At 55.5% G+C, this 26,718-nt stretch overlaps 1 protein-coding gene across 1 annotated transcript in view; it reads right to left on the bottom strand.

Moving 5' to 3' along the window:
- ANKRD11 (ankyrin repeat domain 11) overlaps positions 1-26,718 on the bottom strand; it is a 119,545-nt gene that overhangs the window by 14,639 nt on the left and 78,188 nt on the right. Inside the window, 5 exon segments of the mRNA XM_027513785.1 lie at positions 388-530; positions 1,010-1,213; positions 1,308-1,478; positions 8,040-8,178; positions 12,403-12,543. Of these exon segments, the coding sequence (XP_027369586.1) occupies positions 388-530; positions 1,010-1,213; positions 1,308-1,478; positions 8,040-8,178; positions 12,403-12,489 (744 nt within the window). The 5' untranslated portion in view covers positions 12,490-12,543.

The following is a 26,718-nucleotide window of genomic DNA, read 5'->3' as shown; positions in this document are numbered from 1 at the left end:
GAGGACACTGTGCTGTGGAAGTGGCCAGACACCCCTGCACGTGTGTCTCCAGTGCTGGGCTGGCACCCAGGCTCACAGCTCTGGGGCTGGTCACACGGTCACCCCGTGTGGCTGCACCCGCCCAAGGTGCCTGGTCTGACAGCACAGGGATGCGGACAGACAGAGCTCCCATTCTGGGGCTGGCCACGCCACCTTCTATCAACCAGCCATACCTGTGTGGCCAGAGCAGAACCCTGACTCACAAGCCATGGCAGGTATGCAGAAAGCTGGGCTGAGCTGGGGTGGGGGGTGGTCAAAGACTCATTTCCTGGTCGCCCTGCCACCAGGAAGGAGAGAGACTAGGAAGCTGCAGCAGGCCCACCCGGGGGTCTGTGGGGAGGCACCCACCTTGTAGTGCCCGTTGTTGGCGGCATCGTGCAAGGGTGTGTCATCATCCAGGCCCTTGGTGTTCACCTCCGCGCCCGCAGCCAGCAGCTGCTTCGCGACATCATAGTAGCCTCGGTTACAGGCCTCATGCAATGCCGTCCAGCCTGGAAACAGACACTCAGCACGTATGTGACTTAACCCTCAAGGCCACTTCCACCTCGGGCGGCACAGGAAACTCTAAGGACGGGCGCCCAGCCTGGGTGTTCTTTCCTGGGGCACCTCTGGGTTGCCCATGACCGCTAGCGGTTAACCCTACAGACTAGGAAGCTGTGAAGGGTCCAGACAGGTGAGCAGCATCATTACACAGGAAAGCAGAGCAGGCCGTGGGTTTGGATAGGCCTCTGTGCAGCAAGCGCCAAGGCCTCCCAGGGAGTGACCACCCCATGGATTTGGAAAAATTCAAGGTAGCACCTCTTAAAATATCAGTATTCCTAAGTTAGGTTTGGATCAAACATACGGGGATCGTGCTCAGCAGGTGTTCTGGGGTCCCAGGCCTCCTGAAGAGGCAGCTCTAGGCACACAGGCAAGAGAAGAGGGTGCTGTGTCAGAGAGTCTGCCCTGGTCCTACCCTCCGAGCGCTCACCCGCAAAGTCCTTGACGTTGACGTCCGCCCCCTCGCTGATAAGCTCCTTGATGCGCCGGGCGTCCCCCCGGATGGCCGCCCGGTGCAGGCGGGTCTCCCCACGCTCGTTCCTCTTGTTCACTTTATCTTTGGTTTTTGAGGCAGAGTTGGGCGTCCCCTTCTGACACACTGTCGACTGGGAGGGGTGCTTTGGTGTCATATCCACTGCAGGCCAAGGAGAGGACGGCAGAGGTTAGCAGGTGGGATCCACCACCGTCCAAGAGAGGGCCGCCCCCAGCCCTGGACCTCCTGGGCTCACCTGGGCTGTTGGCGGATTCCTCGGCCGTCATCTGCATGAGCAGAGCCACCTGCTGGCGCTCAGAGAGAGGGTAGCCAGCGCGGATCCCAGACAGCCCCATGCCGAAGAGCAGCCCGGCCTTGCGAGTGACGGGCTCCTTCCTGATCCGCTTCCGCTCAGGACCCTGCTTCTCTGTGAGGCGTGGGGGAGAGAGGGGACACTTCATGCCACGGAGCCCTCAACCCTGGAGCCTCACCTGGCCGCGCGGGAAGGGAAGGGACAGCTGGCGGCACGCAGGCCACCCGGCATCACCTCTTCTGGCAGTAACCGTGCTGGGGACACGATTCCAACACCTCGTCACCAGCCACTGAAGCCAAGCCTGGCCCCCACCGACCATCCACTGCTCCAGGTGCCTCCCCAGACCGTTCCCTGCACGCCAGGCGGCGGGACGGCCGACCCGAGTCCCCGCTCACACAGGACGGGCCTCGGTCTAGCAACTGCTTGTGCCTGTGGTCCAGGGCCTCCGCCCCACCCGCCTCCAAGACAGTTCAGATGTAAAATGCAAACACAGTTTAGAGACCCATGGAGAGGTCAAGGCTGACTGGGCGGTACTGTACCTTTCTTCTTGCTTCTAGGAGCCTCCATCTCATGCCATGGCGCTTCGAGGAGCGAACCAGCCTTGCAGTACCACGGCGTGGACTGAGCTGGAGGCATCTAAAGGCATCAACACAGAGCACTAACAAGATACGGGGCCAGCCCGGCACCCCTCAGCCTCCTCACAGCAGGCACGCTGCGCTCCTCGGGCCCCTCACACACACCCTGTTGGCCGCAGACAGCCACAGTGCCCGTGTCTTTCACGGGGCAGGGGTGATGGAGAGAAAAGCACTCCAACTCCTGGGATCAGGAGCCCAAAAAAAAGCTCATGGGAACCGGGGATCCACCAAGTCTCAGATCCCTCCCCTGCGTCCCTGTGCGTTTTGGGGGAGCCCCTGTATGGGGTGTCCTAGGCCATGGGGTGCAGACCACAGGGTCGCCACGGGGGGCCACGCTTGAGAGGTTCTCCCTGCACCCCTGGGCTGGGTCAGACCCCAGAGAGAGGCAACGTCGCCACTCCCAGAGCCACACACCTTTACCGCTCACCACCTCAGGCCCTGCAAGTATATCACTTTGCATTTTCTTTTAAGAGTTTTCACTGCCACTTCCTTAAACTGCTTGTTTATAAAAACTACAGCTGTGACTTGCTGACAGTGCTCATCTGTGTCGTACGTGATCACCCCCCAGGCCACCCCACCAACTACTGATTTTTAACCAACCCACAAGGCAGAAGCCCGAGAAAGGAAATTCAGAAAAGATGCTCCTTATCATTGACCAAGAGCCCTGCTCCCCCACAAGCTGTGAAGGCAGTGAGGAGGGGGTGGCGCAGGGGCCCCGGCCTTGCACCAGACATGGCTGGCAGAGCAGGGACCTGGTGGCTCCAAGGAGTCCTGAAAAATGAAGCCATGGTGGATGGCAGTCAAGCCGCAGGGCCTGGCCCAGAAGCTACGCCACAGCTAAGTGGTCACCCAGATCTGTCTGGGCACAGTTTCGCACAGTGGAAGGGTGGCCGTGGGTGTCAGAACCCCTGTGCCCCGCCCCCTGGGAAGGGCCTCAGACAATCGGGGGGGGGTGTGGCCTCCCAAGGGCTGCTGCCGAGGGACAATGCAGACATGAATTCCCCAGAGACAAGGACAGAAGCAAAGCCTCCCACCAGGCTGCCCTGCCAAGTCCACGAGGTCGCCCTGGAAGCTAACAAACCAGCGCCACTCCTCTTGGGTTACATAGAGGCCTTCGGGACAGACGCCATGCCCATGACTGTACGACTCCAGAGGAACCTGGCAGAAAGGCCACAGCTGACTCTGTCTTCAAGTGGCTGTGCAGGCAGTGACACCCAGGGCCAGGGGTGCGCCTCAAGGGCTCCACCTGCACAGCTGTTAGTGGCAGCTGAGAAGCACCTGCTGCCCAGACACTGACCCCAGCTGCAAGGCAGGGCCCTGGGGACCCAGGCCTGCAGTCTCAGGAAGAACGAAGGCCACCCACAGGTACACCGAGCACATGGCAGGCAGGCCCCCCACCCTCGGGGATGGGAGAGCTGGAGGGCTGAGGCACCCCCAGCAGGAGTCCTCATGTGTGAGGAGGCCTCACCCCACAGGTGGAGGTTTCCCGAGGCTTCACACAAAGGAAGCCCTAAATGTAATCCTATCTCCTGAGATGCCGGCTTCTCCAGACTGAAGTGCGGTTTTTTTCTACAGGCACAGCGGGTGCCAGTATCTAGAGGAGCCCATGTCTGGCTGGGCTGCGAGTCCCGGATGGAGTGGGCGCCCCCGGAAGCTTGGCCACAGAGGAGTGGAGGCTGGGGTGCTGGCACTGTAGGAGGGCCCGCCTGCCTGACCGCCGTGTCCTGTCAGCACGCACCCACCCCAGAAAGACTTGCAGAGCCTCCTTCCTGCCCTGTGTGACGACCCCAAGGACACGGCAGAGGAAGTGTCCCAGGCAGTGGGCCACTCCCCTTGGTGTTCTGCTAAGGTTTTGTTTCTTACATCCACTCAGAAGCAAAACAGAACCTACAGAAGCCCAGACGGCAGGTGCCAAGTTAAGAGACATGGATACTGACAGGTGCGTGTAAGCAGCAAGGGCAGGCCAGGGGGTGATGTGCAGGGGCTGGAGGCGCCGTGCCCCCCTTCTCTGGAGACATGCCCCTTCCCAGGCTGATGAGGGAGTGGTCTCGTGAGCTGAACGTCCCCTCACCACTAGGAAAGCACGACTATGTGACTTGGCACCCTGATTCTCAAGCTTGGTCATCTTGCTGGTCCTCTGTGAAGTCAGTGCAGATTTATCATCTCTTCCTGGGACGTGGTCACCCAGCCGTAGCTGCAAGGATTCCAGCAGCCCTCAGGCCTTCGCTGGTGTCCCCCCAAGAGGCCTCTGGAAGATGGCTCTGCTCCCCCAACAACTGCCCAGCTGGGGCTGTGACGAGAGCAGCCCCAAGCACCTCTGTTTCAGAACCTAGCATGCAGAGTTGTGCCCCCCTGACCCCAGCAGAACTGACAGCATCCAGCAGAGAAGAACCCCTGAGTCAGTGGATCGTGGCAGCAAAGACGCAGAGTAAGTTTCGGGGAGAAGACCTCCTTGTGAAACCAGGGCCACCTCTGGCTTTCGGGTGAGCTCTGCAGATGCCTCCCCCTCCACATCCCCTGGTTCTACCTGCCTTCCACTCTGAGTGGGGCCCACTCTCACACCTGCACAGCCACTGGGCGACCGTGTGCTCTTTCCAGAGCCAGGCTGGGCGCCCCAGCTCCTTTCTGCACCTCAGCGAGGGTGCCAGCACCGTGAGGGTTCACACTTTGCTGCCTGTGCTGCTTCCCAGTGCGGGAGCTCCGTCCTCTTGGGGACGCCGTCTGATCTCCTTGAGCCGGCTTCCCCATGCAGCCCCTCCCACTGCTGCCACCTGGGGGTTTGTCCTCGCTTCCACCTCTCCAGACAGAGCGGACAACAGCTGTTTCCAGCAGAGGCCATCCCTCAGGGGCAGGATGGCACGAGCCTGGGAGACCTCGCGGCCCCTGAGCGAAGGACAGCATCCTCTGGCCCAAGGTATCATACGGCCGGCAGGCTGTCCTCGGCCTGTCGCTGCCACCAGAAGCCTGTGTCTGGGGCACAGGGTGAGTACCCATCATCACACAGTCCTAGGCTTCCCGGCAGAGAGGTCTCTCTGGAGACTGGTTTGGCACAACAGTGCCAAAAACAGTGGGGAATCGATGACCCCCTCAGATGTCACCACTGCCTACACTCACTCCACCCTGAAGGCTGGGTGGGCATCCACAGTCCAGGGCTCGGTCACAGCAGGCAGGAGGTGGGGTCAGTGCCAGGCCCTGCCATCCTGACAGTGTCCTATCTCTTGGTCTCAGGAGCACACGGTCCACCACGCAGGACAGAGTCACAGCCAGGCTTCTGACCTAGAAGCCCGCCCGGGCACCGTCCACACGTGGCGCCACCCCCCCCACCCCCCCTGGCCCGTTACGCTCTGGCCTCAGGCCTGTCACCCGGCTGCAGCGAGGACCTGCTTTCATCCGGTTTCCTGCTGCCTCCTCTGTTTAAAGCAAATGACCATCACTGACCAGCGAGAGATATCTGTGTGGCCTTCAGCAAGTCCCTGACCCGAGGCGGGGCGTGGAAGGCAGTCTTTCTCCTCCCCATTCCCGACTAAGGCTTTAGCGCCTGGCGAGGGCGACAGAGTGTATTACACAGGACCAGATGGGAGGCCAGAATCTATGAGGTAAGGTCAGCATGAAGGGACCGAACAACAGGGCTTCCCAACCACTGACCCCAGCTTTCACTTCAGCAACCCCTGCAAACTGAAGCCAGGATTCCAGCAGCACACGGACGGGTCGCCCACTCTGCTGGTCCAGCCCATCTGGAGGCCTCCAGGCACCCCTCAGGCCCCATCCCCAAACCCTGGCGACCAGTAGACAGAGCAGCCACCTGACCCAGACCAAGTGGGCCCAGCCACACCCTCCAGACTCAGCCCGAGATGGAGCTGGCCAGCACCCCACACCAGTCCTGCTCTCACTGGGGTCCTGAGGACTCCAGGGTCATGGCATGGGTGGCTCACAGAGTGTTACTCTGCTTTGGTCCATGCCCAGCAGGTGGCCAAGCGCCTGTGTGGTCACACAACTGGCCTCCAGCACTCAGTAGGGCATGTTCTCAAAACTCCAGAGCCCAGCACATCCCCCCAGAACAGGCCCTGCCCCTCAGGGAAGCCACGTGCAGCCATCTCTGTCCCCAGGTGGAGGCAGTGAGACTGTCGTGAGACTAAGCAGGAAGCCTGGTGTGTGGTGGTCAGGTAGGTGTGTGTAGAGCTAAGCTCTGGGGGGGGGGGGGGGGGGGGGGGAGGGGGAGGCAGAATAACCTGAAGCAGGTCCCAGTCCCACCAAGACTGGCACTGGGCAACAGCAGCAGGCAGGAGGATGCCCCTTCTGGACTGTCCTGGGTGCATGTTCTCAGCAGGCTGGCCCCCAGGGCAGGGGTGGGGGTCTGGGACACAGCTGAGGAGACGCCACTGGTGGCTCAGAACCAGGCTGCATCTCCCAGCAGGGGGCGCCGGAGGGACACGGGCACTCGCCAGGGAGCCCCGACTGCAGTCGGGGAGGGATGGGGATGACTGCAGCCCCTGGCCTCTTGGGGAGGACTTCATCCCACCCAGATGGCTGGTCACCAGGAAGGGCAGACGGGTCAGTGACCAGGGCTGCAGGCGAGGTGCCCAGTACTGACCCAAAGGACATGACGCTCCCCGTTACTGGAGTCTGGTTTGCCCCATGAACAAACCAAAGAGGTAAGAGAGCTGCGCAGTGGGCCCCTGGGGGTCACAGTCACCCCCTGCTCCAGCAGGCAACTCATACCCTGCTGTTGAAGGGTCACTGGTCCAGTAGGACCTGTCCCCAAAGGGGCGATGATGACCAGGAGGAGGGTGAGTGCTCCGTGTTGGGTCTCTGCACACAGTCACCCCACAGGCCTTGTGCTGAGGTGCTCCCAGCCCCCGGCCGCCCCCTCCTGGGGCAGCAGTCTTCCTGTGAGTGGCAGGAAGGCCTTGCAGGAGGACACTGACCTGCAGATACCCAACAGCAGCACTGCCCTGCACAAACCAGGACTGGCCGAGGCGCTCAAGCCTGAGCACGTGTCTGGGCCGGCTGTGTCCTCTGCACCAGACCTGACCCAGAGGGTCCCTGGGAGGATGCCCACGACTCTCCTTGTGAAGGACCCCATGGAGGCTGGACCATGGGAGCTGGACCACGACTTCCCAGTAAAAAGTCGTACCCCAGCTGGCACTACCACCCCCACCACCTGCAGCACCTGCCTGCAGCGCACGAGCCCATGTGCTGACTCAGGACTGGGGGCCCAGGGGCCACACGCCGGGGGCGCCTGTGCAGGAGCTTGAGGAGGAATAGACTCCTTCCAGGCTTCTCCCTCTGCCACTTCTCCCAACTTTCTACGTCTATCTCATTTCTGTGCCTGTACTTGTCCTGTGACCTGACGCAAATTCTCACACAGCAGGGCCTGCATCCCACTTCATCCTGGCAGGACCTCCGCTCCTTCCCCCGTGGCTGCATCCTGGGGGAAGCAGGACCCCCTCGCGGCGCCATGGATTCGCCCATGCTTGCCCCTGGCTCAGACGATCGGCAGGCTGGGAAGGCTCCAGCCCCAGGGCCAAGAGGAGGGGAGTGAGCTGGCCAGCAGGGGGGCCAGGTTCTTGCCCGGACCCAGCTCGTCCCTGTGAGCAGCTCAAGACGAACAGCCCTGGGAGCACAGGCAGTGTGTCTCCAGTCCTCCTGCACGCACTCCACCACACGTGAGGGAAGACGGCACTCGCTTCTGCCCGTTTCACAGTACCCTTTGGCTTTTACTTCAAACAACTGGGTTAATTTATGTGCGTCAGCAGCCCTGAGGGGAACCCGTTTATCCTCCCATATAAAGCTCTCCGGAGGCTGAACAGAGTGCAGGTGCCTGGGAGCTCAGAGGAAGAGGAGCTGGTGGTCACACACACGGTGGACAACACGGGAGGCCCCTGGGCTGGGGCGATTCTCTGCAGGAAACCTTCCCTGTCGGCTCCCAGTCACCCCGCCATCAGTAAAGAGCCTCGCCCAGCACCCCTCGCAGGCCTTCAAGAAGGACCCCCCGGAGTCAGCGCAGAGCCCAGGCTGCGAGGGTGGGCAAGAATGGTACCTGTGTCCGAGTCCTTCTGTTCTCCATTGGCCCCCACGGTGAAGGGCAGCTTCCTCTTGGGCGCGCGCTCTCTCACCTCCTTCCCACCATCACTGCGGTCCAGCTTTGGGGTCTTGGTTAGAGAAACTTTATCTTTGTCCTGGAAAAAAAGAAAGTTAACACCTTCAGACACCATCCCCGAATTAAAGTTTCAATGTCCTCACATCTACAAGGACTTCACTTCCTGTGTCAGGAGAACACACTTCATACTTGGTAATGGAGCCTTCTACCCGCCAGCCATGGCACTGCTCCTGGGACGGACCTGGAGGTGAGCAAACACACCTTCAGAGAGGCTTGACCAATGGTGCCACTGTGCACTGTAAAGCCTCCCACTGGACAGGAGCATGTCTACCCAAGACAATGGGCTCCCCTTTCTGTGAAGCCTGGTCTCCCCACCTTCCCATGGGCAGCCCCCTGCCTGTTCCATGCTCTAGTCATCTCTGCCCTCGCTGCAGGCCTGTGACCCTGCAGGCGGCCCCAGGGTGGGCGGCCCACCCCAGCGCAGGAGCTGGCCTGGATGGTGGTGGGGTGTGGCCATCACTCCCAGCCCTGCTGGCCTCTCAGCAGGTTAAGGACCCAGAAGCCCGCATTCCAGCCCCATCCAGGGAAGTCCAGTCACGCATCTGCCTTGGTGTCACTGTCTGCAGAACCGGAGGTGATGCCTGCCTCGCAGGAGGGGTGGAGGGCTGAGACTCCACAAGGCCCCACCCAGAAAGAGCAGCACGCAGAGCCCTGTGAGTGGGGTGGGACGGGGCGCACTCCAACTACGCAGTGCCCGGCTCATGGGCCCACAGGGCGCCACACAGGCCGTTGGGCTCGCGCTGACACGGAAGACAGCACTGCTACCACCATGCGGCTCCCTTCCCCAGCAGCAAGCTTTCTTTCTGGAATCCTCCCCACACACACCACCCTCACAACACCGAGGCCCTCAGGTGATCCTGGGAGGGGACACTGAGGCCTGGACGCCACACAGCCCTGTCTCCTGGGGCCCCAACAGCCCTCTGGTCTTGGAAGGTAACAAGACACCCTGGGTGACCAGGGGTCCCACCAAAGCACACCACAAGCTGCAGGGGCATCTGGAGTGCACAGAAGGGCCAGCTAGGCGAGGCCCGACACAGGCCCACCTGTCCCCACCTGCACCCCACCCCTGCCAGAGAACAGACCCACCAGCTAAGCCCCAGGAGCCTCATCACCTTCTCACCAAGAAAACTCCTGGCCCAGCCGATGACTCTGATCTTTAGACATAAAAAAGATAATCTAAATCACAATGTCAGAAATGCAAAACATTTGAAAAATCAATGTAATGCACATTAAGAAAATAAAGTACAGAAACCATGACCCTCTCAACTGCAGAAATGGCCTGAGTCGTCCTGACACCACCCCCCAGGACACTGTGAGAAGGGTGTCCCCACTTGACACAGGCTCCGCTGCAAAAGACGGGGTTCAAGGCGAGAATACCTATAATTACAACTACTGAAAAACAAAACCACTTTTTAATGAGCAAAAAAATACGAGCGTGCACTTAAGAAAGTGCCTCCACTCCAGCACAGCCATGGGTGGGGGCGCCCACCCAGACAACAGCCTTAGGGGGTGGCTCCTCCAGTCAGAGCAGGCCCCCCCGCAAACCCTGATCTTCCTGAGGGATGGCAGGATTGGACACCTCGAAGAATAATGAGGAATATACAGTCCAACTCTTCAGACTGGTGAGTGGGTGAGGGAGGCTGCTGGACAGAAAGTGGGCGGTTCCTACACGCTACAGACAGCTAGGAAGTCACACTGAAGCATGCCGTGTTAATATCGAGAGACATCACACACAGGAATAAACCTAACAAAAGATGCTCAAGGCCTCTATGCAGCCGACAAATATCCCTGAGAACAGAAACAGGACTGATAAAACGGAGGCCACCTGTGTTCATCACTGTTAACCCAGCAAATCTCCCAAACACATCTTTGCATTCAGAGCAGTCAAAGCCCAGCAGATCCACCTTTTCCAAAATGTACATGGAAACCAAAGGGGCAAGAATAACAAGCACAATTCTGGAGAACACTGAAAGCGGACAAGTTAAATTACCAGGTACCAAGATAACACAACAGGTGGCCCTAAGCTAAAGGCCAAAGGTCCAGAGCAAAGAGCAGAAGTGAGCCCCACGTGACCACCACAACCCAGGAGGAACGGACAGCCTTCCAGTGACAGTGACCAGGGGGACATCCGTGGGAAGAAAATAAACATTGACCTTCCTTCGCAGCTCAAAACAAAACTGAGTCCAGACAGATCACAGAGAGCCTGTAGACAACAGGAAAACACGTGTCTGTCTATAAACGTCACTGAGTGTCAGCATGGATCGCGTCCACCTCGACCAGGTTCTGGGGTGCAGAACTGTGCAGTCACTTTGCAAAGTGAAAGTGAAGTCGCTCAGTCATATCCAATTCTGCGACCCCATGGACTGTAGCCTACCAGGCTCCTCCATCCATGGGCTTCTCCAGGTAAGAGTACTGGAGTGGGTTGCCATTTCCTTCTCCAGGAGATCTTCCCAACCCAGAGATTGAACCCGGGTCTCCCGCATCGCAGGCAGACACTTTACCATCTGAGCCCCTGGAGGAGCAGTCATTTTGACCAACTAGTAAACCCTATCTGTCACCTCTGCAGAAAACCCCCCAATGTACGTGTGCTCACATCCCAGACCTGCATCCGCACAACGGAGGTGGAGCTGAACATCCACACAGCGGACACCACGCAGCCCCAGAGGGAGAACCTTCTTCTTGACAGCAAGAGCCTATCCACGGGAAAGCAGCAAAAATCCCTGCCGTGGGTCCACATGCCCTGTGGCCGGGGAGGCATGGTTAGCGCAGAGGTTTGAGGGGGGCGGGATGGCCCCCAAGGACACTGGCGGTGCTGTGAAACCTGGTCTCGATCATGATGCTCCCAGGTTCTAGAAATGAAAGGTGCATTTCTACTTCAATAAAACTTGAGTACCTAGCAGCTGGCTAACAGTGTGCAGAAACACACTGTGCACACTGCTTTGGGCTGTGGGCTTGCCTCCTCACGCCCACTGCCCACAGCTTCCTGAAAACCCCTGGGCGCTCCTCCGTAGACACCCCCCCACCCCAAGTCTGGGTGCTCATCACTCTCAAGGTCGGACCCATCCCTTCCCTCATGGAGTCCGCTGTGGGCACACGTGGCTGTCACACAGCTGTGCCCGGTGAGCACAGGGAGCTACAGCCCAGGTCCTGCAGAGCGGGGCAGGGTGAGGGCTGGACTGGGAGCAGAAGGGGCTCACACGCGGCACAGTTTGTTCCTTGAGGCTTTTTCTCTATTCCTTCTGTGCCCTCACAGTCAAGCAGCAGTCCCCAGGTGACACCTGCCTCGCAGGTCACGGGGACCACCGGAGTCCATCCAGGATGGCAAAAGCCTGTCCCTTCGCTGCCACCAGAAAGCCTGTCTGGGGACCTCCCTGGTGGTCCAGAGGTTAAATTAACACTCTGCGCTTCCAGTGGAGGGGGCTCAGGCTCAACCGCTGGACGGGGAACTAAGATCTGGCAGACCCCTGCCCCTGCCGCCCTTCCTGGGCTTCAGCATCTGCACGTGGATCCTGAGAACCAGCGCTCCTACAGTTTCCCAGCATTCAGAGGAGCAGGGAGTCTGAGGCCTCGTCCAAGACCTGCTCGAAAACCACACGACGAAGCAGCACCAAGCCACACCCAGCTTCCACATGAGGTCATTTGTGTACCACCCCCTCCTTCTGGACAGGAGCCAGGGCATGGGCCACAGACCGCCTTTGCAGGTGGCCCTCCCTCGGGAAGGCTGCGAGTCTGGGATTCTGCAGACCGGCCTGGAGGGGACACTGGGGTCACGGTGCGTGGAGCACACGGCACACACACTGCACAGCCCCGAGCCCAGGGCACCAGCACGCTAACAGGACACAAGGGTGCAGGTCGACATCCCATTTCCTGTTCATACTGGGTCAAGCAAAACTGGGAGTCCAGTTGCCCAACAGTGTCTCGGTTAGGACTGCCCACACAGCCACTGTCACATCTGGCCTGCTCACAGCTGAGGTCAGAACCCGGGGTCCTGGGGTCTCTCAGACAGGCACCAGCTTCTGTCCATGGACCTAGTGCTGAAAGCACTCTGCTGCCAAACGACAAACACATCCTTCAGAGGAAGCTGGTGTTGTCATCCACAGCCACCCCAGACCACGGCAGCTCCTCCCACACTGGCCCCAGAGGGGGCCCGACACCAGCGCCCTGCGCTGGGGACAAGCAGAGCAGCCCAGGCAGGCAGGCGGGCGACACCCGGGTCTGACCCTGTGCGGATGCGGGAGCTCACCTTTTTTCCGGGCTGCTTCTCCACCATGTCGCTGCTCAGGGAACGCTCTTCCTGCTGTGGGGTTCTAGAACACCCACCCTTGGGCATCGTTTCTCCTCACTGGGCCTTCATTCACGCCGCCATCGCTTCATCATCAACCGTCTGCTTCAAAACAGAGGCATGGGATTAAGGTTCGGTGACCCCACAGGAAACCCAAGCACCTCCAGTCAGCGTTGCACGATGCATGGGTGCAGTGGCTCTTCTGAAGGGGTCCCCTCCCCCGTCAGGGTCCAGAACAGGGCTTCTCCTGACGCACCACCCAGTGGCCAGCCCAGCAGGGCACTGTCTACACCCCACGACAGAGAACACGGTGGGGCCTTGGGGTTCACGTGGGAGTCCAGCTACCAGGCAACTAGAGACCCCACTGCATCCCACGGAGTCGGTCAGTCCCACCCACCACCCTCCCCGCAGAAACCCAGCAGAGGCTCTGCCCGGCTTGATGTCTCACTACCGCGTGCCGCTCCCTGGCCGCCCGGCACGTGCCAGCCTCTCTCTGCACCTGTTCACGAGTCTCTTCCGCCTGCGGCCGCACTGACCCAACCCAAGCTGAGCCTGCCCAGCGTGGACAGTGCCGCACATCCCGTCCATCACGCCCAGGCTGTTCACTGTGTTTGGCAGAAGGAACAGGGAAAAGAAGCACTGCTCTGTCTTCCTGGCAGTGCCCTCCTCAGCCCTCATCCTCACAGTCAGAGAAAGCGTGTCACACCAACCAGATCACACCCCCAGGGCCTGCCGTGCTGGACGAGGGTCTCACACAGCTCACCAGAATTAGAATCAGAATCAGCCTCTGCTCTGAACGGCTTTTCAAACATACTGTTCGGAAGCATCTGGAGTGGGAGCTCCAACCTGCCCTTCACCAGCCTCCCAAGAACCTGTCTTCTGTCTCCACGTCAACTGGTAAGAGTTCACCAAGGACCCCCAGCTTGTAATGGGCTGACACAATCTGGTGGCACAGCACCACACGAGGGCCCAGGTTCACTTCCGCACATCCCAGGGCTGAGGCCGGAAATGGCATTTTCTGTCTACAATTGAAACTGGGAATTCCCAGCTTTCTTCTACTTTCCTACTACAAAACTGGACCATCTCAGAACCTGACTCAGGACAGTGGCTGAAGCTCCATACTACCTGGGAACTCATCAGTAATGTTTCCATAACAACTTAAAAGATTATGAAGATAAATTTTTTTAAAAACTGACTGCCTAGTCTCAAGATGAGAAAAATTGAGCCAAGGAGCCCTGGGACACTCGCCCCTCTTGCTCCAAGACATGGGTACCTCTGAGCGTGTGTGGCCACCTCACAGATCCATGAGTCCTGGACCCTGATCTCGCGGTGTCCAGACCAGGAGGGCATGCAGAGGCCAGTCCACACTTTTAAAACTTGTCTTAGTACACGCCCTGTGGATCTGAGTTGCACAAAGCCAGGCCACTCTTCACTAACCTTGTTTCCTTTTGTAAAATAGTTACTTTTCAGTAAAGGTCTGCTGTGGCAAACCCTCAGGCATGTGAGGATTCAGGCCCAGCCACTGAGCACCTGTGTGGCGACCCCGGGCACAGGGAGGAGCAGGGAGGACTTGCTGTCGGGAGCACGGTCAGGAAACCACACAGTGATCCCTGTGCAGAAGCCCATGTCGGCAGGAATAAAGTAGGAGAAAATCTTGTAGAAAGAAAGAAAGAACCCTGCTAATAAACCTAACAAGGAAAGCAGAGAACCTCAAGTTCCATAAATAAACATTAATTTAAAAAATTAATGTCACAGTTTTTAAAAAACTGCCTGACGCTGACACGTACCCCCACAGGCCCAGCCCAGGGCAGGTGAGCTGCACTCCCACTGAGGACTCTGCTGCCGGCAAAGTCCACATGCAGAAATGGCAGTGGTTCCCCCCATTCCAGCCCCGCCACAGAACCCACAGACCAGCAAGAACATGCACTGGACGGCAGAGAACGTCTCCGCAGCCTCAAGGTAAAGACGACGCGTGCAGAGCCAGAACACTGACCACAGTGGCCAAGTCTGCAAATTCTGACACCTGGAGAACAGCACGTTTTGTTCATTAAAGGTCGCCATCCCACAGGAGAAGAGGGCGCTTCCTACACACGCACCTGCCAGCAAGCCCTTAGGCAGCCTCTGCAGAGAGCACCCTCCAACCGGCAAGCCAGAGAGTGGACGTCCACTGCAGACATGGACGCAAGACTTAAATAGGCCCTTCACAAGAGAGGAAATCCAGATGAGAAATGCAAACAAAAACCAAAACAAGATACAGAACATCAGCAAGGACACAGAGCAGAACTGACATCCTGACAGGAGCATGGACAGAGCCACGCACACAGCCCCACCACACAGGCACCAGCGGCCCCAGGGGCAACTGAGTCACACAGGCCCAACCATCTCACAAGTCACGGGGGGAAAAGGGCATACTGTCTGTCTGCCTAACTGAGGCGACAGGACGACTAAGACATCGAGTGGTGATCGCTGTACAAATGTGGAGGGGAGTCACGCCCGGGAGTGTGACAGGAGTTTTCTACACAAAGGCCACACCCATGTGCACTTTGTGAGAATGAGATTCTACATTTTTATCAATATTTTGCAGATTTTTAGATGTTATGTTACATTTCACAGTAATAAAGTTTAAAATGCTGGTTACGGACAGACTGCACCCTAGGAGGTGATCAGAAAGTGGGGGGCTGGTTGCCAGGCTCTGTCCCAGGACCAACTCCCTTCTGGGGGCCCCATGCCTCGTACAGAAGGGCAGGTCACTGGACACAGGGCACAGCAGCTCAGGGCTCCCAGGCTGCAGGGAGACCCTCCCCTTGCACAGAGCACATGACAAGCCACTGTAACTGCGGCCAGAATGGAAACGAAAACCTGATCAATTAAAGGTGAACACACAGCTCTGAAGATGGGGGTGAAGGGGCTGCAAACGCAGGAGGAAAAACAGCCATCTTACACAGAAGGACCAAGATGCACAGGAAATGCAGGAGAAGACAGGGACAGGCTGGCACCCGCCTGAGAACTCAGGTGACCAAGAGCACAGGGGGCAAGTCCACACACCTCCACGGCTGATCCACAGAGAAACAAAGTGACAGAGATGACCAAGAGACAAAAGCACAAGCCAGAGGAAGACCAGACTGAAGGCCCAGAGGAGGACAGCTCTGGGGAGAGACAGGACAGGGAAAGTGGCCCTGGGTGACCCTGCAGCACTGCTAAAAGCCAGGGACACAAAGCCCACCCACTAGGCGGCTGCAGGACAAATGGAGAGAAGAGCCAGCACCAGGTCCAGAGTAACCCCCACAGGGTCACCACGTGGAGAAGGTGACCAGAGAGGTTGGACAGCGACGCTGGTGTTAGAAACCTGCAAACCTGGTTCAGTGCTCAAACACTAATCAACATAACCCACCACATCAACAGGTCAGAGAAGAAGAATCACCCAATCCTAACAACTGATGCAGAAAATGTGTCTGGCATTCAAAGCCTAAGACTTTGAGGCCCAAGCCCTCGGCACCACAGGGTCCAGGAACCGCTCAGAGAGAGGAGGGGCGTGGACAGCACCTCAGCCAGCATCGCCCTGACAGTGAGACACGGGACACGCCTCCCTCCCACTCCCGCTTCTGGACATCGTCCTTGAAGCACCAGTCAGAGGATGAGGAAGAAAAGGGGGAAAAGACACAAACTAATTGGGACGGAAAATAAAACATTCTACTTGATAACGACATGACTGTCTATCTGAAAAACTGCAAGGAATCAACCAAAAACTCCACGATACAGTGAGCTCAAAGAGGCTGCAAAATAGCAGATCAACACACAAAAATCCACCCTATGTCTACTAACTAGCAAGAACATGTAAAAACAACAAAAACACAGTATCATTAACAAGTGCTCCAAATAATAATGGGAATTCAGGTATACATCTCAAAAAAAACTATAAAAACCTGTACAAATTTTAGGAACCGTAGAAGAAATCTTTGAGGCAGCGTTCTTAGACACGACACCAGCAGAGCCATTCATTCAAAAAGGGAAACACCGGTCCTCTGCATCTCAACCAAACTGAAAGCCGCCCAGTGAAGACCGGATTTACAGGATGAAGAGACAAACTGCCCACCACAAGTCAGACGAATGACCAACATCCAAACAGAAAATGGACAAAAGACACAAGCGACACAAGCAGACTCTTCACCAAAGGAGAACATGAGCATGAGAGGGAGTCTGGGGGCGTGCCCGGAGATGCAGCTCACGTCCTGCGTGCTTCCTGACCATACTCGGCCCCCCGTTGCTGCAGCATGTTCAGCAACCATGTTTTAGGAAGTGGAGTAACACACAGCACAGAGCGCCAGGAGGCACCACACTCACAGCTCATGAAGTCACTGTGAGCGTGTTCCCAGGGTGTGCCAAGGGCAAAGACAGAAACAGACGGTTTTCCTCACAACGAGAGCTGTCAGGACATTTCACAAACACTGGCCTAAGTGGGTAAGGACAGAAATCTGTTGCTTTTCTTATACACTAATAATGAACTGTCAGAAAGAAAAAAATCCCATTTTGAATGGCATGAAAGAATACCTAGGAATAAAACTTATCTACAGAGATGAAAGATCTATACTGTAAAAACTATAAAACACTGGTGAAGGAAATTGAAGGTGATATAAAAAAATGGAAAGATATCTTATGCTCTTGAGTTGGGACAAATTAATACTGTTAAGATGGCCAGATGACCCAAAGCAATCTACTGGTTTAACGCAATCTCTATCATAATATCTATGACATTTCCCACAGAACTAAAACAAATAACCCTAAAATTTACCCAGAAGCACAATTTTTGCCAAATTGCCAAAGCAGTCTTTTTTTTTTTTTTAAAGGCTGCTTTGTATGGCCTGCAGGAGCGTGGTTCTCCAACCAGGGATCACACCTGTGCCCCTCATCCAGGGAGCACAGAATCTTAACCACTGGATGGTGAGGGAGTTACTGCCAAACCAGCCCTAAGGCGAAGGGACAAAGCTGGAGGAATCATGCTCCCTGACTTGAGACTAGATTCTAGAGCTCCAAAAGTCAGAACAGTATGGCACTGACAGAGACAGACATTTAGATCACAGATCAGTGTCACAGGACAGAGACCCAAAAACCTATGGCAATCAAGCTATGACGAAGAATACACATGGAGAAAAGACAGTCTCTTCAATAAGTGGTCCTGGGAAAAAAGGACAGCTATATGTAAAAGATTACAGATTAGAACATTTCCCTACACCATATACAAAAATAAATTAAAATGGACCTAAATGTAAGACCGCAAACCATACAACTCCTAGAAGAAAACATAGGCAGAGCTTTCTTTGACATAAGTCACAGAAATGTTTTTTTGGATCCATCTCTAAAGGCAAAAGAAATGAAAGCAAAGATAAACAAAGGGTATCTAAGTAAATTCTAAACTTTTGTACAACAAAAGAAATCATAAAAAGGACAACTTACTGAGTGGAAGAAAACACCTGCAGATGATATAACCAAAAGGGGTTAATATCCAAAAGATAGAAACATCAATCTCCTGGCAGTCCAGGGGTTAGGACTCCACACTTTCACTGCTAAGAACACAGGTTCAGTCCCTGGTCGAGGAATTAAGATCCCACAAGCCTCATACTATGGCCCTATGTGTGTGTATATATACAGATATATATGTATATTACATGTAAATATGTATACAACATATAAAGAATTTAGACACTGAAAACACTAAAAAAAAAATTCAGAAAACGGGCAAGAGACCTGAATAGACATTTTCCCAAAGAAGAGACACATATGACCAACAGGCACATGAGAAGATGCTTCACGCGGCTAATGATGAGAGAATGTAAGTGAGAACCACAGTGCGGCGCCACCGCACACTGTTCAGAATGGCCGTCATTAAAGCGTACAGATACCGAACGCTGGGGAGGACGTGGAGAAGAGAGCCCTCACGCACTGCTGGTGGGAATGCGGACTGGTGCGGCCACTGTGGAGAACAGTGTGAGGTTCCTTAAAAAACTAAAGACAGAACTATCATATGACCCAGCAACTCCACTCTGGAATATGTCTGGAAAAAACAAAAATACTAATTCACGATGATACACGCACCCCAGTGTGCACAGCAGCACTTGTCAGAATAGCCAAGACTCAGAGACAGCCTAAACGGCCATCTGCAGATGACTGGATAAAGATGTGATGCACATGCACGCATACACACACACACACAGACACGATGGACTAATAATCAGCCATAAAAAATGAAATTTTGCAGCAACACAGATGGATTTGGAGAGCATTACACAGAGCCAAGTAGGTCAGACAGGAAAGACACACCGCATGACACCACTTCTGCAGAATCTAAAACACACAACAGACTGGTGACTAGACTCACAGATGTCGAGGACAAACCAGCGGCCACCAGCAAGCAGATGTAAGGCAGAGGGGCAGGAGAGAGGTGTGGACCTAACAGAATCGAACTCCTGCATGTAACAGAAATGAGCTGCAAGGCTGCACTGCACAGCACAGGAATTACAGACGGCACCTTACAGTAGCCGTATTGGAGTCTGATCTATAGAAACACCGAATCACTGCCTTGTGGACCTGAAACGTACATAACATGGCAGATCAAGTATGCTTCAGTGAAGGAAAACAAAGCAGCGTGGTTCTGTGACTGCGCAGGAGGGTCTGTGCTGCAGACCCTGGGACCCAGCGACCTCACGGCGGCTCACCCAGGCCCCCAGCCGCCCCAGGTTGCCACATGCAGACTGTGGGCAGCAAGACCCAAGTCAGCGGGCGGCTGGACGCTGCCTCTGCTGTGATCACTTTATCACAACATGGACATGCCCCGCTGCCCCCGATGACACCCTTGGGTAGACCTTTCATCAGTTTCTAAATTAAGACGTGACGGGAGCTTCACAGGAAACTCAACACTCTTCCAGCCAGTTGGTTCGAAAAAGCCTTAATTGTGACTTTGACGATGGGCTACCAGCCACGTGACCAGGCAGCCAAGCAGCTTGAGGACTCAGCACCGCCATCCTCAGGCGTAGGCAAGGCCCAGGGTCGAGATGAGGACACTGCCTCCACCAGCCTGGAGCAGCCTGCCTGAACACAAACACACACGAGCACACAACACACAACCTTACAGTCTGGGCCACCAGCCCCGTGTGAAAGTGCTAACACCTCCCCTGTCCTGGCACTTTCCCACAAGGCTCGGATAACAGCCATCACCACCGTGGGAACCAAGCCCCCAGGAGCCCCGAGGCACCCGGCCTACAAAAGGTGCCTTCTGAGGAAGAGGAGGGGCCTCCTGCCCAGACTGGGGCCTCCGGGGGCCCTCCCACTCTGCCCGGCCCTCAACACCTCCCTGTGCCCCCAGGCTGGCCTATGCTGCTGGACAAACCGAAGGACAGCTGACAGAAGAATTCTGTACAAGCCTAACATTTTGGACATAAAAGGACATCTCCCAGTCAGGAAACTAGGCAGAGGGATGGACACGGAGCAGAGTGCCAGGGCGGGAGGCGCTGCCCAGCCTCGCGTGGCCGGCACGTGGTGATCACAGGCCTCCCAGGGCAGAGCAGGGTGCCGTCTGGGCGAGCCCAGGAGGAGGACCCACTGCGTGCCCCCTCCTCCTCCAGGGGGCCCGGCGCCCATGCACAGGTGACCGAGCAGGGGTCTCTCCGGGGGTCTGGTCCTACAGCCCACGCGCCCCACGGTGCATTCCTGCAGCGTGTCCTCACTGAGGACATGTGTCGCCCAGTCCCCCACTCTTCTAGAAGTGCTTTTTAAAAAGGCCGTTCATGTCAGCCTGCTGGGCCATGTGCTCTGACAGTGCGCTCACCCCTAGTGGCCGGCCGCACTTCAGCTGGTTGTCTGCTAGGCCTGTGTGGACTTGAAAAATTTTAGGGAGAAGACTGCAGGTTGGCCTCTGAGCAGGCCTGGGAGGGTGCCTTGCTTTTTGGTAGCCTCTTTCTACAAAACACTTTCTGTTTTAGGAAGCAGAGTGTACGTGGACACAGTGTTTCCAGCACAGGTAGGTCCAGGCTGCTGTGAGTCTTGGCAGCAGCGTCCCCTCTGACAGATGGCTGGGCCAGGGTGGCCTTGGCCCCGGGAAAACCTCAGCAGCACGTGACAGGGGCAGCAGCCTCGGCAGTGCCCGGCTTGGACAGGTGGACATGCAGGGCTGCAGGCGTGTCATTGTGGGGCCCAGCGGAGGACGCATCTGGGGAGTGCTCACGCCTGTCCTGTGACACCGTGAGAAATGGTGATGCTGCTGCACCAGGAGGCACTCACAGCTGCATTTCGTGTGTCTCACGGCAGAGGAGCCTTGGAGACGGGTTCACTAGGTCTGGGCTCCCACCGCAGGCTGAGAACAAAGGCAGGAGGAGGAAGCTTCTTGGCAGGTTTTTCCATGTCACTGGACAGATGTGAGCACCACCTTGCGTTGGACGGTGCCCCCAGACGCGTCCTTCGCTGGGCCCCATGATGACACCCCTGTGCCCTGAACGTCCACTTGTCCAAGCCGGGAAAGGCTGCTGCCCCCGTCACGTGCTGCTGAGGTTTTCCTGGGACCAAGGCCACCCTGGCCCAGCCATCTGTCAGAGGGGACACTACTGCCAGACTCATTGCAGCCGAGAAGGGGCCTGTCTGTGGTGGAAACATTGTCCACATACGCTCTGCTTCCTAAAACAGAAAGCTTTTTGTAGAAATAGAAAAAGGCTACCAAGAAAACAATCATCTCTACTTTCCTTACATTTAAATAAATGGCTGGTTATTTCCCTCTTTTAATAGCAAGGTTTGCCAGGGGGATGCATGGAACAAAACAAGCCTAATGAGTTAACAAATAAGTCATCCAGAAATAAACCCATAATGAAGCCACCTCTTTTGCCCCAAAAGTCACCATCAGTCAGCCTTGGGGATGAGGGACCAGGGAGGGATGCAGAGTCCTCAGCTCCCGACGTGTCACTGTGGAACTTGAGCAAGGAGACACTGGCTGACCTCTCAGAGCAACTGCACTGGCCGAGACCTTCTAAACACAGGTCTAGCACCACAGACAGGAGCTGTAAGCGCACACCCCAGCCTCAAGCCCTGCTCGTAGTGACCCTGTGCCTTTGTGACACTGGCGGTGTGGCCTCTGCCTCCCCTGAGGGCCCTTCCTGGGCACTGGCACCGCTCACTCGGAGCAGGACATGTGTTGACCGTGGCAGACGCTCGCCCAGACTCACCTCCTCCCTGGAAAGCCAGTCCTGGGTGGGGCAGCGGAGCTCACAGAGAAACAGTGATTGTTCCTTAGTGAGAAGGCACTGAGAATACAGGGGAAACGCATCAGCCCAAACACCCCACTTCCTGTGGGAGGGGTCCTCGTGCATGACAGCCGGAAACTGCAAACAAAGCGTGTCCACGACTCAGTGAGCGGCTGGGAGCACCCGGCACATGGAGCACCCACAGTGGTCCCTGCAGGTCACGAAGAGCTCCTCGATGGGCTGAGTCCCAGGTGAGCACACTGACACCGCACACCTAAAACCTGTGTGTTTACAAGAGAAAAACTCCACGTTCCCCTCTGGGAGACACTGCAAGGGGCTGAATGGCAGATCCCAAAGGTCCCTCCACGCGGCACTTGTGAGCACGACCTGACCAGGCAAGAGGGAACCAAGTGAGGGTCTCGAGGTGCTCTGAGCAGACCCTTGCCCCAGCGCAGGCATCCTGGTGAGAGAAAGGGGATGGCGCTGTGGCCACAAGCCCAGGAAACCGGGGGTGGCGGGGGCCTCTGCCGGGCCTGGCGAGGGGTGTCCCATCAGCACCCCCACTCCCGAATCTGGCCTTCAGAACTGAGGACGCACTTGTGCCGTGCCTGCTGCCGTTACCGTGCCTAGGGACAAACACAACATCTATGCAACAGCAACTGGCCGCTCACTCCCCAAGCTTCTCCCCCTGTCCTGTGCACCATGGCCCCTCAGACCCCTGGCTTCAGGGTCACCTCCACCTGAGGAAGGCCCCAGGCCTGGCTCTCTGGCTGCTCCCCTTGCCTGGGGAAAGGGACTCTGAGCGTGGCTAGTCCGAGCCAGGGAGTGGTTATCACAGAACCTGGGGTTTGTTTACAGCAGATTAACAACATTCTCAGTTTAGCCCAAAGCAAGTGGCTGGTCATTTGAAAAGACCCTGATGCCGGTAAAGATTGAAGGTAGGAAGAGAAGGGGACGACAGAGGATGAGATGATTGGATGGCATCACCGATACAATGGACGAGTTTGAGTAAACTCGGGGAGCTGGTGATGGACAGGGAAGCCTGGTGTGCTGCAGTCCACGGGGTCGCAAAGAGTCGGACACAACTAAGCAACTGAATTGAACTGAAGAGGCTGGTGGGCACATACTGCTCCCTCCCTGGAGAAAAGGGACAGCTGGAAGGGGACCCAGCAAGGACTTCTGACAGCCCTCCCATTGCCAGGGCAGGCTTTCCTCCCCGCCAGACCCTCCTTGGAGTCACCAGCATGTCAATACCTGCAAATAGTGGTCCTAGTACCTCTTAGGTGGCAAAGCCTGAGGTATTTCCCCTGGCCCTATAAGAAAAAGAGGGCCAATCCTGTGCCAGCTCTGACAGACACGCTGAAGGGCAGGTTGCAGCTGCTCTGAGGTCTGAGACGGAAAGGCAGAGGCCGCTGGGTGAGAAAGCAGCAGTTATAAGACAGTAGGATCTCGTTTTTGCTAAAATGCAACAGGTAATAATAGTAGGATCTCGTTTTTGCTAAAATGCAACAGGTAATAATAAAATATAATTAATCCACAAAGCAAGAATTCAGAAAAGCGAATAACACTGGGATCCCAGCGGGAATGTGTTTCTGGTCTTATTTGTATTTTATAATCCCCCACTATGCACATACAGTGCCTCTGTCATCCAGTTGACAAAATCAAGCTGATGGAACTGCAAAGTGCCTCCACAAACCTCATGTAAGATTCTGTGTTTCACTAATCATTTTACCTACATAATATGGAGAAACTCTACAAGTCTGGCCCTAGGACAGTTATTTCACAGGCACTGTGGGAATGAGTGTCCCAAGTGAGCAAGTGAGAAGCTCTGGGAGTCCAGAGTAGAACCATGTCCCACCCAGAAACCCCTCCAGGCGAGGAAGCTGGAGGCTTTCAGGGGACTCTGCCTGTCACAGGTCCCATTCAGGTAGGACAGGGACACGAGGTGAGGTCTAGGCACTGCACTAAGAGCTGGAGCTGGGTCATGAGGGGACCTGGGGGCTCCCCTGGACACAAGCCAAGGCTTGGTTCACACCGCACCACCTGCCAGTTAAAAACAAAACAGAGGTACCTCCCTGGTGGTCCGCACCTCCGCGCTCCCTACGCAGGAGGCTGGGGTTCAGTCCCCAGTCAGGGAACCGGATCCTGCATGCTGCAACCAAGACTTCCCTCAAGGTGCAACTAAGACCTGGTGCAACCAAAAGGAAGGAATAAATAAATACTAAAAAAACACAAGAACAATCACAAAAAAACTAAGAAACTTTAATTAAAAAAATTACAGGCTGGGCGAGCCCATCAACAGCAGCAACTGAGGTCAATTCTGCATCCTCAAAGCCCACAGCACCACTGTCTGACGCACATGTTCAGTGTTGAGGTTTAGTTCTTTCCCAAACCATTCCAGGAATCTGGAGGGCCGTGAACGTGCTTAAATTGGGTTGGTTCCTTTCGTGATCTCCTCACAGGAAGGATTTTCTATCCTTGTCATCTTACAACAAAGTAACAACGCAGAAGCAAACAGAAAAGCATGAGGCGCGATTAAAGGAGCGCTGACGTGTCCATCTCTGTTCATTTTGCCATATTTGGTCTGGAATGTATTATATAAAATAATACATGCGTAGCTGCAGCCCCGATGAATCCTGCTGTCTCCTCCTCTCTTCTCTGAAGATTTTGGATTCTGAGGCTAATCCTCACCATGCATGTCTTCACACTCGTGTTAATGCTGCACTGTCAGCCTCTACACATGACGTGGTATTCTTACAGGAGACATGTTGCGCAGATCCTCATACACCTTTGCCCTCCAGAATGCTTTAGGGATTCATCGAGGCCTCTGTTAAATGTAGTTCCGCTTTATTTTGACTGCAGTGTGGTGTTTACCTTCTCTTGTTGACTGGCATTTGTGTTGCTCCAACTCTGGCAATACAGACAGTGCTACAGTGAGCAGCCGCCTACACTTCTGTATGCGTATACCTGAAAGTTTAAGGCTTAGCACTAGAAATCAAAGTACAAGAAACTAAATCCTGGTAAAAACCTGATGCAGGACTTACCTGGTGGCTCAGTGGTAAAGAATTTGCCTGCCAATGCAGGAGACACAGGTTCGATCCCTGATCCAGGAAGACCCCACATGGTGCCTGGTAGTTACCAAACTAAGCCCGTGTGCCACAACCACTGAGCCTGTGCTCTAGAGCCCGGGAGCCGCAACTGCTGAAGCCCGCATGCCCCAGAGCCTGTGCTCCACAACGTAAGAAGTCACTGCCATGAGCGGCCTGAGCACTGCAACTTCCCCCGCTCATCACAACTAAAGAAAAGCCTGTGCAGCAACCAAGACCCAGCACAGTTAATAAATAGTTTTTAAAAACCTGATGCAGCTTCACACTGGCACAGTCATTCACACCACTCTCTGTCACTTCTGGTGGTGGCATATGTCTTCAGTTGTAAAACTATTAAGAGAGCTTGACTGAGAAAGGGGAAAAGGAATTCTGCGTGTAAGAGAGTCTTCTGTGGAGTAAGACCAGGTTCTACCCAAAGGCACTAATCAGGAACTTTCATCTAAACAGAGACTGAATTTGAAGCTCTGAGACCAAGTTCAGGGGCAGCAGAGGTGATAGCACAAGGGTCAGGGGAGCCCTGAGGCCCCAGAAACTCTGAAGTGTGAGAGGATCCATTCACAGCTTTGCCCCAATCCTCAGAGGGTTCAGGACCCAAACACGGTTGATGTTTCCTGTTCCTGAAAGTGCAGTGGCAGGTGAACAGAAGGCCCCGAATGACACACAAGTAATACTTGACTGTGCAAACAGCCTTCAGAGAGGCGGACTGGAGGAGCAGCACTGAAATATACACGACTTCAAACTCCTTTAACCCAGGGAAAAACCTGTAAATCATAACCCAGGTCATGACTAAAGTTGCTTATATGCAATATTTTTAAATGTTTAAATGGATATTTCCACTGACAAACACATGAAGCCCAAGTCACTTGTGTGTTTCTAACGAAGTCGGCTGAAAACCACCACAGAGGCAACATGGGTCCCCTTCGCTCCATGGGAAACGCATCACAGGATTTTTTTTTAAGTTACCAGGGAAAGCAGTCGAGCCATCAAGCTACAAGGGGGCAGCCTGTAGACCTCTTAGTGAACAGACCCCGCCAGGCAGCCCCTCCCAGCAGGACTGTGTGGGCGGTGAGAGGAGGCTCATCACCTTGGCAACAGCTCTGAACATATGTGCGGTGACACCAGATGATTCCTGAAAGCTGTAAATAGAGGGTAATGTCACAAAAATTCCAGATTAAAGGAATTCCAGATTAAAGGAGCACCCATCCCCTCTCCTTATTACCCTGCCCACTGCTTAAATCCCACTGGTACCAGTGAAAGCAATTCCATGTATGCAAACGTGCTTCCAATCCCCAAACACTGCAAAATTATATACCTGCAGAAGCAAAATAAAGCCCCTGGATGAACCATCTTTGTGCAAACTCGTGTACGGACATGAAGGGGCCATGAGATGGCAGCCTTGTGGCACAGGGCATTGAGCCACCTCAGAGGCGTCCAGTCCTCCTTCCCACACATCATCACCTGAGCCTCCCCAGGCCCATGGGTCCAAGGTTCCGAGGACTGGCTCCGCACCGGGCTTCACAGGCAACTGGGAAGTCCCAGAAGAGGGGGGGGCGGGGGGGCAGCCGCAACCTGAGGAAGGGCCCAGGCCAGACCATCTAAGGTTCGAGCCTCAGAACCCAGTTCCAACTTTGTTTGGAAAACAGAGGCCATTTCATCTTTGGAGAGTTTGAGACCTTGGAGCCAAACCATTCAGTCCAGGATAAACCAGTGGTATAAACAGGGGAGCTCCTGACAGGCTTGCAGAGAGATGCCCAACATGAACCAAACAGCACAGAAGGGAAGCAGGCGTGCCCTGGCGTAACTCCAGCACCGTCTCCTTGGATCGGAAGCGTCTGCCCTGTCCCCTTTGGTCTTCCAGTCTGCGATGTGGTGAAGAGAAACACACTTTTCTCCTATCTTCTTCCTACCATATTTTTAAGCCACTGTACAGAAAACAAGGCAAATAAACC

The sequence above is a fragment of the Bos indicus x Bos taurus genome, chromosome 18, assembly GCF_003369695.1.
Source record: "Bos indicus x Bos taurus breed Angus x Brahman F1 hybrid chromosome 18, Bos_hybrid_MaternalHap_v2.0, whole genome shotgun sequence".
NCBI lineage: Eukaryota > Metazoa > Chordata > Mammalia > Artiodactyla > Bovidae > Bos > Bos indicus x Bos taurus.
This window is presented reverse-complemented; position numbering and strand designations above follow the sequence as displayed.